Source organism: Leptodactylus fuscus, chromosome 5 (genome assembly GCF_031893055.1).
Source record: "Leptodactylus fuscus isolate aLepFus1 chromosome 5, aLepFus1.hap2, whole genome shotgun sequence".
In the NCBI taxonomy this organism is placed as follows: Eukaryota; Metazoa; Chordata; class Amphibia; order Anura; family Leptodactylidae; genus Leptodactylus; species Leptodactylus fuscus.
In genome coordinates, this window is record NC_134269.1 from 30,103,916 (window position 1) to 30,123,328 (window position 19,413).

A 19,413-nucleotide genomic window follows, 5' to 3' on the forward strand; every position below is an offset into this window, starting at 1 on the left:
GCCCAATTTAAGGCATGAACATAGACATCCTGAATGGGCGCAGGTGTTAGAGCACACTGGTCTTCAAAATCATCCTCGTTGAATTGAAAAAAATAAATAAATTGGACAATCCCTTTAAGCACAGACACATAGGAGCATAATATCCCAAAAACAAAAGATCTTCCATTTCAGAGACCCCCCTTGTATATGTTTCTGGTTCCCAGACATGGTTATTGGAGAGTCAAGCAGTCCAGATCACTCGGCCGGCATGAACATGATTTTAATGAACACGAGACATCTAACAATCAGCCTCCCGGTGTGAGACGCGCGGTCCCGGCCCATGCCTGGCGATAATTTACTCATTAGTTTGAGGGCCAGATTTCACACACCAGTGACCGCACTACAATTACTGGAGCAGCTGATACAAGCCATCGTATATTCCTACATATGCTCCACATAGCGGGCTGCCACCATCTGTATGTACACAGGTTCTACCAGCTTTGGGTGACTTTTTGAATGTATCCCAATGGGGTCCTAGAAATGATATCCAAAGGGGTTGCCTGGTTTAGAAAAAAACAGACTATATAGAGCACCTCCCCCGTACCGGAGCCTTGATCCAGAGTGGCTACAAAGAGCATCACTGCAGGTTACACAGATAGACCATTGAATTTTGAAGGAGAATTGTGTAATACTTAATGTCTCCTGTGGAGGTGCTGCAGAGGATTTGAATACTTCCTGTTGGATTTTCCCACAGAACATGGAACATAGAGGATGGGACATACCAACATAACCCAAACCATAAAAGCAGGAGCGCTCTGGGATGCTGCACAGACAGGAAGGAAGTGCTGGGATTAGAAGGCCCGCCTCCAGTGCATCAAGTGACTCTTTTGCATAAGACTTCAAAGTACTTCCAAGCTTCAATAATTATCATATGACCATTATCATTATCACCATTATCATATTTCACCAAGGGATCTTAACTAGAGATGAGCGAGTACTGTTCGAAACGGCAGTTTCGAATAGCACGCACCCATAGGAATGAATGGACGCAGCCAGCACACAGGGGGTTAAGCGGCAGGACGCCGGCCCAGTCTGCGTGCCGGCTGGCTCCATTCATTCCTATGGGTGCGTGCTATTCGAAACTGCCGTTTCGAACAGTACTCGCTCATCTCTAATCTTAACATCACCTAGGGAGCGGCATTAGATATTAGTTTGCCCCCCTCCATGCCTTTTGAGAGCGGACAGCGTCACCTTCTGGTTGTTTTTCTCCTTCTTCACCGCTGCAGGGTCTATGTAGAGGCAGAAGTTTGCGCAAAGGGCACCTGCCACTAGATTTGACAAGCCCAATGACATATCTTATCGGATCGGCGCTGTCACCTTGAGCAGTCTGGTATTTTGGGTACCCAAATCCATTCAGCCATCTCAGAGATCTCCGTGAATGTCGAGACATCATCTAAACTTTGCCTTGGCGGAGATTACGGTGTCCAGGAACATTTTGCCAAATTGTTGCCAAGACTTTAAGGTTTGCTTGATTGCAAATGTAGATTTTGGTTTATGGGGTTCATGTGTTTTTCTTGATGCTTTGAAACGTCCCGATATCAAAGATTATCTTCAGGTTAAGATGATGTCTGGATGGATGGTCATCCATGGTGATTTGAGTAGACATGCTCTGTACAAGGTGTGAAGGACCTACTGTGACTACTGAGCCAAAGGGCCTACACATGGGCCTACTACCATGGTGGCATCTTAACAATGACTACAGGCCATGTGTATAGGTGAAGGAGGAGTAGATGGCAGCAAGCCCAATGAGTGGAGGACAAGACCAAGAGGACACAACAATTTCCAATGGTCATTGTAGGGTGGACCTCCCCTTTACTATAACATCTTGGTTGGGTCACCAGAGGAACCTCAGTTAGGACAAGGAGGGCTCCAGTTGGAGTCTGATCTCACACCTAACGGCGCCATCTATGGTGGGATATGATATTATTGTCATTATAGTGTTTAAGGATCAGGCCAATTTTGACCGTGACCATTGGTATGGAAAATTTTTGGATTTTGTCCAACTCATCATTCTAGACATATTGACATACAGTATATCCTACCTGTTAGGGCATGCTTCAATATGTCCTCAATTTACACAGGCAATGTGATCAGACAGCCCTGGGGTCCTTCACCACTCCTGGATTTCCTGTGACACAATCACATGGGATTACCTTTGTGTGCCGCCATTTGCAGTGTGATCTCTGCCATTACTTACATCATAAGGATGACCATGCTTTACCTTTCATGATGAGCATGGGTCATTAAGCAGTTAAAGGGAATGTCTGCTCTTTTTTCAAAAACAGCGCCACTCTTGTTCTCAGGCTGTGTCTGGTATTACAGTTGAGTTCAATTAACCTAAAGGACAATATTGCTTTACATAACCGGAACCTCTGGCTTGACTACCTGGGTGTGGTGATCCGGAGGCCTTCCCCACCCGCTGCCGCTCTTCTTTTTATCCTTTTCCATTGTCAGTCTCCTTAAACCTCAAGAACCCTTAATAATTCATGAGTCCCAAGGTGCTGAATGGACAGATCCTCGGCAGACGCTGAGTCTCAGGACAAACATTACACAGGAGTAGTATAGGCCCGAGCGGATTTAACCTCTTCCCACGGAGGACAGAGAGTTAGAAGACCTCACTAGGCCCGGCCGTGGCTGGAATTGCTCCCATAGCAGAGTTCCTTCGTTTTAGCTGCGTCCATGCTGACCGCGTTCACCTCGCCTCAGGCCCATTCTCAGACTTCTCTCAGCTTTTAGAGCACCAGGGCTCCGTCCCCGGGGATTTAGCCGAAACTGCAACTACATTTCTGCAAAGTGGTGAGAAATGGTGAAGATTACTTTGTGATTCAACATGCAGACTATTGTTTTTGCAGCGGGCGAGGCCCAATATTTAGCCTTAAAAAAACAAGGTCCCACGTCGGAAAGCGCAGCATAAGAACGCTGCGTGAATAAAACGCGGCAGAAGCGTATTGAATTTTTTTTCCGCAGCATTTCAGGTATCATCACCATGCCGCGATTTTCTAAATTTTTTGAAAACTGCATTTCCGATGCAGATGTTTTTTTCTGCAATGTGTGGATGGGATTAACCAGATACGGTAAAACGCAGCTTTTTTTTGTCAGAGCGTTTCCGCCATAGCCAAAACACTGTGTTTTCGAAACGTGGGGCCCCGGCTTAAAAACGCAGTAACAAAATGGAGGCCTCTGGACCCCTGAAAGCAACCTGACATTGAGCAGTATATGGCGGTATTATTTGTACTCCTGATGGCAGATTTATTTGGGCTTGGGTTGTGCAATTATATGACAATTTTACATGAGCACTACAGTATATCGTAGCATTGTTTGGATACTGTATATAGGTGTTATGTAGGCACTAAATGATAGTATTATTTGGATCTTGGATGGAGGTATTGTTTGTGCATTGTATGGCTGTACTGCTTGGGCAGTGAGTGTCAGTATTATATAGGAAGAATCTGACAGTATCATTTGTGCATTGTATGGCTGTACCGCTTGGGCAGTGAGTAGCAGTATTATATAGGAAGAATCTGACAGTATTATTTGTATCCTGGATGGAGGTATTGTTTGTGCATTGCATGGCTGTACTGCTTGGGCAGTGAGTGTCAGTATTATACAGGAAGAATCTGGCAGTATTATTTGGATACTAGATGGAAATATTATTTATATACTGTACAGCAGTACTGCTTGGGCATTGAATTACAGAATTATGTAGGAATTAATATGGTTGTGTTATGTGGACATTATATGGAAGTATTATTTAGATACTGGATGAAGGTATTATTTATACATTGTATGGAATCCCACTTGGGCATTGAATTACAGTATTGTGTAGGAATTATATGGTTGTGTTATGTGGACACTATATGTTAGTATCATTTGGATAGTGGTTGGAGACTTTATTATACAGTGTACAGCAGTACTGCTTGTCCAGAGAATGGCGGTATTGTGTAGGCATGATATGGCAGTGTTATGTGGGCATTATAGGGAAGTATTATTTGGATTCTGGATGGAGGCATTATTTATATAATGTTTGGAACCCCACTTGGGCACTGAATTGCAGTATTGTGTAGGGATTATATAGCTGTGTTATGTAGACACTAAATAATTGTGTTACTTGTACACTGTACGGCAGTACTACTTGAGAACTGAGTGGCAGCATGTAGTGTTATGTAGACAGTCAGTATTTGGATACTATATGTAGGTATCAGTAGCACTTGGGCAGTGAATAGCAGTATTGTGTCGGAATTATACGGCAGTAATTTTGGGCACTGGATGGAGGTATTCTTTATACATTATATAGAAATATTACGATTGAAAGGGAATATTGTAATTTTGAAATGTATATCTAAAAAACAACAACCACCTAAAAATAGTGAGCTCGAGGGCCCCAGGGACAGGTCCTGATACTATAAATAAAGGAGGGTTGTCCTTAGACTTGCCCGTAGTTTCTAGCTGAAATGGCCATATTGGGATAAGTAAAAAATTGGAGTTTCGGAGTCTTCCCCCGTTTCCTCCTGGTACAGGCTATTCATAGGTCATTGTCCTTGAGTATTGTAGCCATAGGTGAACTACTATCACTGCCACGGGGGAACTTTTACCGGTCTCAGGGCAGAATTTGGTACAAGTATCCTAAATCTATTAACCCTTCCTATCAGATGTCAGCAGGCCGGTGGAGTTGGAGTGTGGGGTATTTTTTTCTTGGCTCACCCTGGTTCCTCTGCTACCCATGGAGGCCATGATGAATCGCTGGGATTCTGAAGACCAAAGGCGTTCCAATGTCCTACTAGATGGGCGTCCATTCCGCATCCACCACTAGCATCCCAAATTTTCAGGATCAGTGGTGAAACCCCCACGATGACCAATCCTATGCCTAGGGAATAAATCATTTTTGGAGTATAGCCCCTTTAAGATGGACACCTTGAGGAGGATATAACATTTGCAGCTGTTTTGGACATTTTTGACGGACAATGGACTATTTATTTTCTGTTTTATTCTATTTTGTAATAAAATTCTTTAACCTCCAGCTAAAATGATGAAGACGCCTCTGAAGCAGAACCATAAGTGTGCTTTTCCTTCTCCTTGCCAGGAACAGCAGCGATCTTAAGCCACCAGGGACTCTTGACTCAGATTAGATCCCGAGAAATCACAGGCACTTGTGAAAGCTGAGCCAGCACATTGTGCCGGGAGCTGCACAGTAAAGACATCCACATGCCGAGGACCTGAGCCCGGAGTGACATTACCAGCACCTCCATGACATCAATGCAGATTCCCAAAATGGAGATGAGGCTGAAGAGCAAGAAATTAAAGGGATTTTTGATATAGGTCATCAGTATGAGATCGGTGGGGCTCTTCTTATAGTATACTGAGCCGGTCGCAGAAGGCTCTGTAAACGGTGTAGTGTCTTATACCAGAGACCTCCATAAACTGTGCCAGAAATTTGGTTTAATAGAACGGCAGGAATATGTGCAATAAATCTGGAATTCGAGTCTCCCAGTCAGAACCAGTTAGAGATCACAGGGACCCCTACCAATTATGAGAAGTGGGGTACTTTGCACCCCAGTATAGACAGCGCATGCGCTCCATTTACTTCACCGTAGAGCCGGTATAGACTGAGCGCCCACAACCTGGAGATGGAGACGGGGCGACACAGGCAAACGTACAAGCCACGGGAGAACAGACTGTGCCAACACTGCGACCAAGGGGCTGTAGAAAACGAGGCCCACTTCCTGCTACACTGCACCAAATACTCAGCTGTGAGGGCCGTCTACTACCAAAGACTCTCTGCCCACATCCCAGACTTCATATCTGCAGACGAGAAGAGGAAACTCTACATCCTACTGGGAGAAGAAGAGGCCACTGTGGAGATCGCTGCCCAATACGTGTCCAGCTGTCACCAAACAAGAGGAAGATGAGACTCCACAGACTGTTATACCCCAAATCACCCACCCCACCTCCCCATATAGCGGTCACCAACTAAGAGGAAGATGAGACTCCACGGACTGTTATACCCCAAATCACCCACCCCACCTCCCCATATAGCGGTCACCAACTAAGAGGAAGATGAGACTCCATGGACTGTTATACCCCAAATCACCCACCCCACCTCCCCATATATCGGTCACCAACTAAGAGGAAGATGAGACTCCACGGACTGTTATACCCCAAATCAGCCACCCCACCCCCATACTCTCCCCCTCGACTCCAACTCCCCCCCCCCCTCCACTTTACTAGCTTTGGCAATGCCAAATATCTATTCGGATGTGCCAATAAAGCCTATTTGATTTGATTTGATCCTGTGAACTATTCAGGTCCATGAAAGAACACAACGGTTACTTCCCCTCCGATCAGGGCTCATTCCTGGTCTTCTATTGTAAATGGGGGAGGGCTTCTGCTGAAGCCAGTTGCCTTACAGCCAGGCCGATCTTACATATATTCTATACTAATAACAGAACACGTTATATATCGCTCAGGTTACACAGAATAGGATCAAAGGGAGAAGCTATTGTGTGTTTTACTTCTTTCTGTATATTCCGTGTGCGTTTAAAGCACCAGGTTGTAATGTAGGCGTCGCATACACAATATTGATGAGATACTACCAAAGCTGAATCAGCTGGAGCAGGGAGGGAACAGGCAGCACCTGAGGACACAGCTTTACTACATCATCCTGTCCTAAATATGGGAAGAATAATGGAACAACCCAGTGGTTTATGGCCTGATAAATTATCCGGATCTATAAATAACAGACCCATTTTATAGTAGACGCTGTATACTGCTGACTGTACAGGAAGAGGTGTCGCCTGAAGCTCTATGATCAGCAGGATGTGGTCCTACCACCATGCTGGGCGCTGTACTGGGACTACAACGAGGGAATATGAAGATAATCTTGTTTCCCTTAGTCCTAACAGCGGCACAGTATGGTCTTGTGCCGCTGGTAGGACGACAGGGAACAGCCATTGGTAATATCCTAATCTTGTTGGGACTTCAATGTGTCGTGATGGGAAATTTTTGAAAATTTACGTTTGCAATTTTTTTTCCCCTCTGTAATATTACTAAAAGCTGCAAACAACTCTGAGCTTTATCCTCGAGTCAGCTGAGAAAGGTACAGCAAGTAGACGGCGCATGGTAAATTCTATGTAATTTGATGGGGTACAGGGGCCTTATACCTGTCTATGTGGGGTGCTGTCATCCTGTTTCACTGCAAGGGTTAAATGATAACATAGTATTAAAGAGAACCTTCCACCATCTCCACTGATTCCAGCACAGATGGAATTTTTTCTCTAGCCCCCACCATTCCTGAGTAATCAGTGCTGTTATTTTCAGCACAGCCAGGTGGGCAGTCCCTGGACTGAAGCATAGATAGGCACCACCCACCTGACAATAAAAAGCATAATTGTCCTGAAACGAACAGCGCTGATTGCTCAGGAACGGTGGGCGCTAGAGAATAAATTCCAACTGTGCCAAAATCAGCGGAGGGGCGCCTATTGAAGGATGTAAAGTGGTGAAAGGTCCTCTTAAAATTATCCAGAATAATACCTAAACTGATTGATTTACAAATACTGATGCAAAATACTGACCAAAGTATGAATAAGGCCTAATGTATAACATGGTATTACTTTATGCAACATGGATGGACTTGGTCTGTCATCGCAAGAGCAGCATAGGCAAGGTCCAAATAAAAGGGGAACCCCTATTTATGACGCTCATATGTCTTAATAGAATGGGAAGGCCTTCATGAAACAATCTTTTTAACCAGTTAATGGCTGATTGGATCTAGTTAGGGTCGGCCAAACGCGCAGATTGCAGACTACTGATGTGTACGTCCCTTTTAATCTCAGGTTTTAATCTCAGGGTGAAGGGGATAAATGGCTACCAGGGGCGTCTGACAACTCTGCCCCCAATTCAGAGCACATGCATACCTGGGGAGCAGAGTGCATGTGTATAGGGGGTCAGGCGGAATAGCTTTTGGCAATCACTGAACGTGTACGGCCCCCTTTGAGGCCCACAAGGTCAAACAGCTTCTATATAAGAGCACAGGCAGTCATCTAGCCCATCATCTGCCTATTCTGGATCCCGGTACATTATATTATCATCTCTATAACCCGGGCCTCGGGATGACGACGGCTGGAGACGGGATCCGCAGCTTCCACCACATCACATCCTCCGCTCTGTAAAGTGCTGCATATTAACTTGCATACAACAGTAAAGCAGCGCGATCCATAACTTGCTCTTTGATTTCTCGCCAGCTTTTTATTCAGGTTCTGGCTCAGCCATTTCTTGGGATATTTATAGCAGCCGATCAGTCACAGAGGGGGAGAAGAGGCAGCACCCGCTCCTGCAGCACCTCTCCCCTGCACAGTCATTTGTATCCAGCCCTACCTTAGTAGTATGCTGCGCACCGCCAGCCTCACATCTACTACCGCCATTTATTCCACACGTCCGGCTCCGCTTTATTCAGCAGGGATAGAATAATCAATAATCCTCAGATCCTACAATGTAAATATTTAAGCTGCAAGTACGAGACGGAGATCGGACCGTCACTCCGGACAGAGCCATCACATGTCTATTGTAAGGAGACTTGCAGGCAAATTAGCTCTTCTCCAGAAGGAAGAAATCCGCCTCGTACCAGCCAAACCAGAGACGGACTTATAGACGGCTGTTTTGGGGTTCTTGCCCCTTGTCAGTATAGGGTAGGGAATTGGTTGGTATCAATGAGATGGTGCCAGCCTTTAAAAAGGGGTCATTCAGTTTCTGAAATTGGGCTGGGCCATCAATATTAGATCGTCGTGGGTTCAATATCCAGGACCCCTGCAGATCAGCAGTACTGGGGCAGCTGCTCACTCACCATACAAACTGAAGGGGCACGTGTTGGTACTGTATCGCTTTCCCATGGTGGTATCGGACTCTCGCATCTCTAATATTTATGGTCTATCAGAAACTGGATGACCCCTTTAATATGCGTATGGTCATGGTGATATAGTGTAGACCCCCCCCCACAGACCACATACTGGTTACCCATTTTGTCATTTGGAGCTGGAAAATCCCTTTAAGGTCACAGCCGACACCAGGGTTATGTGCAACCACTTACAGGAATTGTACAGGCTGGACAGCCTTTACTTAAAGGGATATTCCAGGCTAGAGCCAACAGTACTCCAGCATGGCTACTACACAGTGGACAGAGCCTTCTGCTTTTGGCTTTGTGCCCCTGTATAGGTTCCAGCACTAGAATCTACCTGAGCACAGATCACCAGTCTTAAAGTTGACCCCCAATCTGGAAAACCTCCTAAGGACAAGGACACATGGAGCGAGCGAGTTCACGGCGCATGCGGCTAATCTGCTGCGATATATAGTAGTATTGTAGTGGATGGCATTTAAAGGGCACTCAATGAGTCCAATTGGCACCATTATACCGTCAGCATGTTGGAACCCAGACGTCTAAATCCTACGGCCTCTAGCCACTGGTATCCTTTGCAATCCAATGAAGATGCCTGGCGCATGCGCATTGTGTGCGGTGAAGGCAGAAGGTTGGTGTGTGCAAGCGACTGCTCCGTGTTATCAGGCCAAGTATACTGAGCGGTCGGGGGTCTTACACAATTTTCTAGCCTTGGATCTGTAGGTTTCAGGTCATGTGACATATACAAGGACCAACCAATAAAAACTCTCTACACCGCGTTTCCAAAATGTCTCAACATAATTTATTTTTTTTACGTTAAAATGTACAGTTTTTTTTTCTGAAAGCACTTACTAGAAAGGAGGGAGAGGGGGGGGGAAACCGGGGATTTGGGGTGAAAGTCTTATTACATACAAACCAGACGGGGCCATTCAAACCCCACAACGTCAAGAAAAGGCCGGAGGAAAGGAAAAAATAAAATAAAAAAAAAAAAAAAATAATCATAATAATAATACAATTACAATATGAGGCGGGGGAGGGGGGAACCCATTTAGAAACAGCCATTATTAAAACCCTAGAAATGTAGAGGAGAAGAGACGCAGGTCTGTATACACGGCGTATGGACTGACTGCCTTCCTGGAGATGGCTATGTAAGCAGGGAGTCACAGTGTCGAGAAACTGGCGAACGGAGAGCGGTTCTCACCGACCCTTATACATGGGTGGGCGATGAGTGTGTCCCGGGACCGCAGAGCAGAAGACCACCCTTGTAGAAAGTGGCCACCGGCCATCATACCCGCACCCTGGACTCACTAGGTTATAAATACTGGTATAGCTGGTCACTGCCAAGTGACCGAATCCTATGCCTGGGCACAACTACTACCAGAAGGAGATCAGCGGCTGACATATCTTTGGCGACACTTATCTCCAGGGTATGAAATGAATATGTCCGATCCTTATTATCACAGTATGGCAGACGGTGATGACCCCGTACACAATAGTCAATGGAAAGGGCACAAGGTCATCCTCGTGATGGTGAACGTGTTCACGTTGCGACCATGACTATAACGTATTCACTATGTCAAGCAGCACAACATTTGCAACCTCGCCGCCCCGAGCCTAAGGCCGCAGTCACCGGGCAGAGTTGGGACTGTATAACTTGGATGTGTCGTGCTGCCAGAATCCTCGTTGACCCTCAAAACGGGTGGCCGCCATGTTCGTTCAGCAAGTGAACTGAACCTTAATGACCAATGGGGGGAGGGGGTCCCACACATTAGACTCCCCCCCCCCCCCATTGGTCATGTGGTTCTGACATATCCTAGCCATGATGGTAGGGACACACATATACATTGGCAATGTACAGAGTTAACCTGAACTTTTACAATCGGTTAACTTGCTGCAGCGGGAACAGGTTAAGACAAAACCCAATAAAAAAAAGTCAGCAGAAAAACATTTTTCTATGTTTTTCTTGTCACTTGTGATCTCGCGCCGCAGCAGCTTTAACCAATAAGTCGGGGTTAACTCTGCTACAGTCGTTGTCGGAGGACCTCACCAATACCTAAGGGGTGTAACAAGGATCTCACAATAGTTCTGGAGATAAGCGGCGCCCAAAACACACGACAGTAATCTAAGCCAGCCATCCTATGTCTATACCAGCCTTATAGTCGCATACATAGTCGGTCACGGCCCTGTTGTCTAAAATACTCAATGACCAGGCGGCCATTTTTGGAAACCACAGAGCGGCAGACGTACTGCAGTGCAGCGTTACATACAATCCTGGCATCTACATGGACATGGCTTTCACAATATAAGCGGCGCCTATCTTTCCGATTTCGCCGCCCTTCATAGGAGTCTTCAGGCCATAAAAGTGAGTGAGATCTCTGCCAGCGCTACATTTCATCAACCCCAAGTAGATGGAACAAGAATATTTTTTCCCAAATATGATGATGTTTTTATGTATTCCTACATAAAGCCTGACACATCGCTCCTGGACGACACGCCAAGAATGAAAATGAGCGAGGGGAAGGGGGGGAGCGGGACTGGCGGCGATGGTGATAAATAAGGAAGGTTACAGCGGGAATGTAAAGCATCTGTACAGAGGCACTGGTCTTGGGAGGAAGTAGGTTCGAATATGGCCGGCCGCTGTCACGTCACACGTCTTCCAGGTGGCAGGCACACATTATTGCTATGACAAGGCATGAATCAGCACCAATGTCAACAGCATCACTGTACTATGTAGTCATCACCATTGCTCCCTTTATCCTATATGGGAAAGGAGGAAGGGGTTAAAACTTGAACCTGCCCCCCCCCCCCATGAAAAAGAATCCGGCTCAGGAGGACAGTGACGATATATAATCACAATATATACATAGGGTCTCTGGTCTAAGCCATGGAACAAGGAAACGAAAATATAAAAATAGTAAAAAATAGGTTTCTCTCGCTGTAGTGATCAACTTCCACCACTGTACACAAGGGGGCGTGCATGTACAGACTTACACAGTATCACAGAGATAGATTCTTTGCCCAATATCTATGGATTAAGGAACCGTTGGACGTTACAGTGAATGCAGAATTCTCTCCGGAACTAGTCAGGGCTCCAAAACCTTGCAGGGAATTAAATAGAAAAAAACCTGTCTGCCTGCAGTCACCACTAGAGGGAGCCGATAAGCTTACCGCATACTGAGTAGGAGTTTAATGCATCAGCATGCAGAGAGCTCCACCTAGTGGTGACTGGAAGCATCTATCATTCAGTTATTTCCAATCTAGAGCTCCGAATACTCTGTATAGTCCGATAGAGCTCGGACAGCTATAAAGAGATTAATCCACGCAGAATTATGGAGCTCATGACAAAGAGACAGGCATTCACTGTAAGAGACAAGGGGGTGGGGCGATGAATGTGGCGAATCTGGCGACTCCTCGAGCTACACAATCCGTCTGGTAATAAAGACAGACTTTTCCTATGCATGTGCTGCAGTATGTGATTATTACTAGGATGAAAGGAAGGTAACTGAGCCCAAATCGTATACAACAGGGGAGGGGGGAATTAAAGGAGACATTCCAGGACTGTCACATTGAGATCTACCCCTTCTTAGGCCAGTGATATCACGTCTATTGGTCACATGTCCATGTTGCAGCTCAGTCCCATTCAAATGAATAGTACTGAGCTGCACTACCAATCGCAGCCACTATACAGAATACGGCGCTGTATAGAGGCCGCATCAATCAATATTAGTCCTGAAACACCCCTTTAAACCAACGGAGGGCAGTCTGCCCCATTTTTGGATGAGTGACTGCCTCCATATCGGTGTTTGATGCCCCCTGTTAAAAAAAAAAAAAAAAACTTCTTCTCCCTTCAACCCCCACTCTAGAGACTGGAAAATGATAAAGGAAAAAAAATTAAAAAAAATAGTAGCGGACGCACGGTAAATGTGTACAGGTGCCGGGGCTCAGTGAAAGCCCGCGGCGGAATAAGGCTACAGGGTTACATTTTTTTTTTTGTCTTTGTATTTTTTTTTTTTCTTTGAAATTTTGATTTCTAAAAACGAGATTTGTCATCTTCCTATTTTCCGTGCGATTTTTCCGCTAAAACCGTTTTGCAGTTTTCTTTTTTTTTTTTTTTTTTGTATTTTGTTTGCATTATCTTAAAAAATAATAATAAATGGGAAGAGGGTTAAAAAAAGAAAAAAAAAAAAAAATTTCCACCGACACTTTCATATAAACTGGAGAGCGACAGAGAAAAATGGAGGAGAGAGAAGAATCCTTCTACGGAAAAGAAAAAGGAAACAGGAAAACCCCTCAAAATGAGATTTTTTGTTTAGTTTTTTGTTGGTTTTTTTTGCAAGGGTAAGGGGGGGAAAAAATAAAAATAAAATAACAATAAAAAAACATAATATTAAATCTACAGCAAAGGGATATAAGGAACAGGGGATAAAAGTCCTGTCAGTATAAAAGGCCGTATTTATAGTCTGCAGGCGGGCATCTTCTCGGGTGGTTTCCGATGCCCCCCTCATCTCCTCATATAGGGGGAGTTGAGAGTTTGTTTCGGGACAGCAGGGGAATTCATATAGGAGTGGTGAGGAGGAGGTGTGTACATCATATTTCCATGGGGGTTCGGCTGCATAGGTTGTTGGGTATAGGCCTGGGCACCCATCATGCCCATGCCAACCTGCATGGGGTATTGTGTCGTCTGGTTCATATAGGCCGCATTGCTATGATAAGAACTGTTGACCATAGGCTGGGACATGCGGTACCCGCCCATGGCGTTCAATGGGTTCATGGTGTTGACATTATATGGTGAGGTGGGCATCAGATTGACTCCCATGTTCATGCTCCGCTGGACGGTGAGTGCTCGAGTGGCGGGCTGCATACCTGGCGTGCTGCGCCCATACAATTGCTGCTGGTGAGGGGATGGTGCAGCAGGAAGCGGCGCAGATTTGGAGCGGATGGAGATATGCCCCTTGACGGGCATCTGACTCTGGATACGCTGGCTATGGGAGATGCCCAGGTTGCCTGCTGACATATTACACGAGAGTAGGTTCATTGCAGGAGGTGGGGTCATGGTGGCTTGTGCTTGGGGTGCCCCTGCCAAAGGGTGTGAAGAAGTGAGCTGGGACAGGCCCGAATTTGAAAGGGACACGCTGTTTGCATAGGAGGTGACGGCCGGAGCGTGGCTGTAAGGCATAGGATGAGTGTCCATGATAGTGTTGGTAAGCTGCTGCAACTTTGCCAGGCTAAAAGTGGCCGAGGGCTGGGAGTAGCCACCAGCCCCAAAATCCCCTGGGTAGATGCTGAGATTACTGCCATTGCTCTGGTCTGGTATCTCCATGATCATTGGTGAGGGGCCAAAGCTGTTGTTCATGCTGCATTGTGACATTGGGGGCTGTTGCTGTGGTGGGGGTTGAGGCTGCTGCGGGGGCAATGGTGGCGGTGGAGGGGGAGGTGGCGGCGGCTGGTTGTTACTGCTGCTGCTGCTCGGAGGACGTTCGGAGGCACAACTCTGCGGAGACTTTATGCTACAAGCCTGGGTGGTCTGCAACATGCTCGCCATTCCAGCCATTTGTTGGCTCACGGCGCAACCATTCTGCGCCAAGCTGGCAGAAGAAGGCAGTCCGCCGGCTCCACTGCTGTTCCCACCACTGGCATACGAGCAGCTGCTTTGTGAGGAGATGCTGCCGCCCCCCATGCTGGAGTCATAACTGCTGGGATTTTCATAGTTTTCAGTTGTGCTCTCAATACTGCCCAAGTCACTAAAGCCACTGTCCACCACCTGCTGCGAATGGTCCGACACAGAGGGCACGTCCATCATTGGGCTGGTCGTTTCCAGATTCTGCATAGAGGGAGCAGAGAGGGAGCCTGCGTCTGGGCTGATCTGAGGGTACCCGCTCGTCCCGTTACTCTCCAGAGCCGGAGGCACACTTGGGCTGCTTGCTGACCGCACGGACTGGCTGGGGTGAGAGTGGACAGAGGAGATGGGGCTGTCATGCGCGGAGGGATGGCACTCGTCGGACAAGCCCAGCTGAGGATCTTCCTCTGCCTGCGTAAAACTTTGCAAAGTCTGGCAAGCGGTCAGAGTCTCATCCTCACAATCCCCATAAGCCCCATCATCGCGCTCGCTCCCTTCCTCCTGTGTCAATGATTGCACCGCTTGCACAGTCTCTAAGTCAAGCTCCGTGTGAGGGATTTCTTCCTCCCCGTCCTCTTCCTCCTCCTCTTCTTCTTTGGGTTCCTCTTCTACCTTCTCTGGGCTGTCCTCTTCTTCTTCTAGGCATGAAGGCTGATCATTGCCTTCAGCGGGTTCCTGCTCACCGTCCGCCTTCTCCTCCTCTTCACTACTTCCCAGAGTAGGTTCTTGTGGTTCGGTTTCCTCGTGCACATGGTCCTGTGGTAACTCTTCCCTCTCGTCTGCCTCTTTTGCCCCTTCGTCCTCATCATCTGCATCGTGGTCTTCCTGTTGGTTAGATGCTGGTACTACTACGGCTTCCTTTTCATCGACCGCCCTTTCTTCCTCCTCCTCTTCTGGCTCCGCTTCCTCAGGAATAGGTTGGGGTTCTTCCCCAGTCTCCCTTTGAGGTTCTGGAGACGGTGGATGGTTTTCGGCTTCACGTGAGGAGATGTCACTGCTGCTGGTACTGCTGCTGCTGCTTTCGGATGGCGATGCCGGCTGCACAGTAGCAATAACGGGATCCTCTTCCTCAGCAGCTTTCTGATCTTCCACTGGTGCCTCTTCCTCCTCTTCAGGTTCCTTTATCTCAGGGATCTTCTCTTCCACAGGCGGTGCTTCCTCTTCCCTAATCCTTGGCTTGCGCCCAGGTCTTGAGGGAGCAGGAAGTACAGGTGCTGGTTCTGGAGGTGGATCGCGTTTCAGCTTAAATCCTGGTTTACGCCCAGGCCGCTTTTTCCAATGGAGCGGTTTTCGGCTCTTGCCCTTTGGCCATCCTTTCTTCTTCACAGGAGGTGGAGGATTGGGATCGGGTGCAGCCACCACTTCATTGGAGGACCTCAGGTTTGGAGTCGGCTGTTGTACTATCGACACTGAAACGAAAGAAAAACACACAACGGTGTCACTCACATTTTTTTATCCATACACACATCACAACCAATACCGGGTCACACAAAAAGACCGCTGCTGAAAACTCACCTTCTAGCTGCTGACTTAGAGATCTCCTCTTGCCTAATGGGCGGTTTCTTCTTAGCAGGGGATGCGGGGTGAGGTAGGGGAAGTAGTCCGGTGGTAATGAGGCTCCGCGGCCATTGCTTTCCTCTTCTGGCTCTAGTCTTGGCATTGGACGCTCCGAGTCAGAGTCATCAAATGGCTCATCCAAAACCTGGGTGGTCTCGGAAATGGTTTCTGTCACAACACTGCTGTTGTGATGGTGTTTGCGCCGCCTCACACGTCTTCTGCGATGAGGGCCAGGCTTCTAGGAAGAGAAGGGCGGGTGAAAATATAACCATACATCAGTTTAGGGATTTCCCACCACCTCTATAGTGCGCCAAGTGCTCCCATACATCTTGGTAAAGGACTAAATGGCTACGATCTGGTCCCGATCTTCTACCATCCCACTAAGCTTTGCTTCTAGTTCTTGCTTAACTTCTGAAAAGAGTTGTGAAACAGCGCCCTTCTATTCAATAGGCCTTGTCTGGAATTGCAGCTCAACCCTATTAACGTGAATGGGATGGAGTTGCAATATCACACATGACCTACACACACTGTTGGTGCGGTTCTCATACACATACAAAGCTCCTGGATTTAGCCGTTTAAACCCCCCCACCCAAATACTACAAGCAAATTAAACTGCATTTTGAAGTGTCCAGTTACCTTCCGCTTCAGCGTGGGTTTGGTTAGTATTGGTGGGGAGTCCGACCTCAGGCTGTGATTCTCTTCTTCCTCATCCTCCTCTTCCTCGCTGCTCTCACTAAACCTCCTCAGCTGGGGGCGCTCCGTCTCGTAGCGCTGGGAGAGCCTCTGCTGATGTTCCAGGAAGTCCCTCCGCAGCACAGAGTCCGCCAGCCTTTTCAGCCGACCTCTACGAGAACCAGAGCGCCCTCGCTCGCCGGTACGTCTCGGAGGTCCTGGGGCTTCTCTTGCGAGTAACCGCAGAAGGTCAGCACTTCGGTTTGAAGCGGAGCATGGAGCACGACCCCTTCTTCCACGTCTACCTCGGCGCCCCCTAACTGCTGGTCGAGTGTTAGTAGGCAAGCTGCATAATAAATCTTGGAACTGCCGGGGATGTGGGAAGCAGGGCTCTGGGGAGGATGGACTGACAGGACAACTTGGTGGGCTCTTCTCTTTCTCCAGCACACGACACGGCTCCTTATATTCAAGGGTCATGCTTCGCAACACCGGCTGCTGAAATTAACACATTAGCACGAAAAACACATGAGTCTTGTAGCATGAGACAAGAACAATGCAATATGAATGAACTGAGCAGTCAAGTCCTGGGTCTAGTGCCAGAAAGATATCCTTAAAGGGGTCGTGCGGGACTATAGTCTTTTCACTGCTTACCAATCACTGCGCCTCATGCTGTATAGTGGCTGTGCATGGTACTGCAGCTCAGCCTCATTTATCTGAATGGGATTGAACTCAAGCAAGGCCATGGCCTATAAACAGAAGTGGAGCTCAATTTTACAGTCCCAGCCAACCCCTTTAAGATAGTTCACTTTAATGAGGCTGAGCTGCAATTCCAGGCCCAGCCTATGGACACTAGTGGTGCTCTTTCTATCAAGAGCAGCCATGTTTGATTTTTAATCTCATCCCATTGAGACAGACAACCCAACCATATGTAGATCCTTACATTGGTCTCATTGATTGGACGCCTTTCCGTCTCCTCTTCCTCCTCCTCAGACTCCACCTCGCCGTCAGATACCACTGAATTGCTGACAATGACCGGGGTCCACCTCAGAGCTTCAGGATCTACTTCCACTTGCCGAGGCCGGGCTTGTAGCTTGCTCATGTGCGTCTGGATTTGCTGCTCTCGTCGCACCATCACAACGCTGTCCGGAAACAAACAGGTTAATACGTGCACACATCATAGAGTAAACCATTAAGAAGAAAGACAGAAAGTCAGTGTTACCGGTCCCCTCGCAATTCCAGCATGTGTAACTGCTGCAGGGTGGCGGCGATGTCCTGTGGACAGATGCCGGTCAGTTTGGTGAGTCTATTGATGCTCAGTTGTCGCTCCCGGTTGTGGTGCAGACACTCCAGCACCACGCTCTTCCAATAAGCCATGTAGGACAGGCGGCCCAGATCAGACAGTGGCTTCTCTGGAGACCCGGCTTGGCCTTCCCGTTTAGACAGAAGGTAACCTGAAGGGCGAGAGAGACAGACGAGATTAATGAGGATGTCGCGGCCATACACAAGACAATGACACCAATGGCTACTTGTAGATTTCTCCCACACTTTTGTAGTAGGCTCTGTCCCCCTCCCGCTCTCCCAGGCTCCCCTCCTTACTGAAGTCTATGAGGAAGCGGCCGTATCCTTTTCTCTGGTACTGGGGAAGGATCATGATGCAGGACACGTTGTACTTCTGCTGGCAGTGCTTCTCCTGAGGAGAAAATGAGAGGGACAAAGCAATGTTACAGCCGACCGTTCGTCTACAGGCCCGCGCAAACCACATACTGCCCCCTAAACACGGGCCATAACATGGTATAGCTATCCACTAACTGGCTATTTAGAACGAGAGGAACAGGTCATCAATTGAAGATCATTGGGGGTCACCTAGGACCCCCACCACTCAGCTGTGTTTACTGTACATTGCATAGGAACAGTTATTGGTATTGCCGCTCAGCCCCATTGACTTGAATGGGTCTGATTTGTAGAATTTAAACCGATGATCTCAAGTGTCGGACCCCTATTCAACTGAAGACCTAGAAAAATCCTTTAGGATTTCTTGGTCTCGCTAATACAGAAAGGACCCAAGTTTGCATCACTTCACATCCTCAACGGATGGCGCCGGTGAAGCAGGAACATCATGTCATCCGCAGTCTAATCCTGCCCCCATGTGGTAAGGACTAGATAAGCTTCTTTCCACTGCTATGATGGGAGCAGTCAGATTATCAGTGTGAAGCCTATTACAAGTCTATGTCATCAGCTCTTGCAGAAATCCCATATTGGGGGGCCCCAGGGAACACTGTCTGTAAAATAATGGTCTTGTAATATTTTGGCCAGAGATCCGTGATTGTTTTAAGAGAAGAAAAACACATTCTTGAATAAAGGGGTCATCCAAGAATAAAACATGAATAGCCTACCCACGGGACGGCTTATTAAGGGGGCCTTCTGAGGTCATATAAAACTGGGCCAAAAGGGAAAAAAACATTGCAAAATAATAAGACTATATTAACCTGTTAATCCGCCTGCCCCTCTGCAGCTCCTGCCAGTGTTGAAGAAGGAGGTGTCGCTGGAACCTGTTCTCGGGCAGCAGTGGAGACGCCCCCATCGTCGTTCGAGCGCTGGGGCCCGCCCTCATTGTTGCGGAGAACTCAGTAGCATACCGGTAAAA

The 19,413-nt window shown here is 47.4% G+C and overlaps 1 protein-coding gene across 2 annotated transcripts in view; it reads right to left on the minus strand.

The window, feature by feature from the left end:
• Positions 1 to 9,702: 9,702 nt before the first annotated feature.
• Positions 9,703 to 19,413, minus strand: part of KAT6A (lysine acetyltransferase 6A) — a 33,738-nt gene continuing 24,027 nt past the window's right edge. Inside the window, exons 12-17 of one of the 2 annotated variants that reach the window (XM_075272750.1) lie at positions 18,366 to 18,459; positions 17,989 to 18,220; positions 17,710 to 17,908; positions 16,734 to 17,261; positions 16,056 to 16,335; positions 9,703 to 15,949 (exon numbers count right to left, since the gene is read on the minus strand). In XM_075272750.1, the coding sequence (XP_075128851.1) occupies positions 13,425 to 15,949; positions 16,056 to 16,335; positions 16,734 to 17,261; positions 17,710 to 17,908; positions 17,989 to 18,220; positions 18,366 to 18,459 (3,858 nt within the window). In that variant the 3' untranslated portion in view covers positions 9,703 to 13,424. Of the gene's footprint in view, positions 15,950 to 16,055; positions 16,336 to 16,733; positions 17,265 to 17,709; positions 17,909 to 17,988; positions 18,221 to 18,365; positions 18,460 to 19,413 lie in introns of both variants that reach the window. The other variant, XM_075272749.1, reaches the window with a different exon arrangement.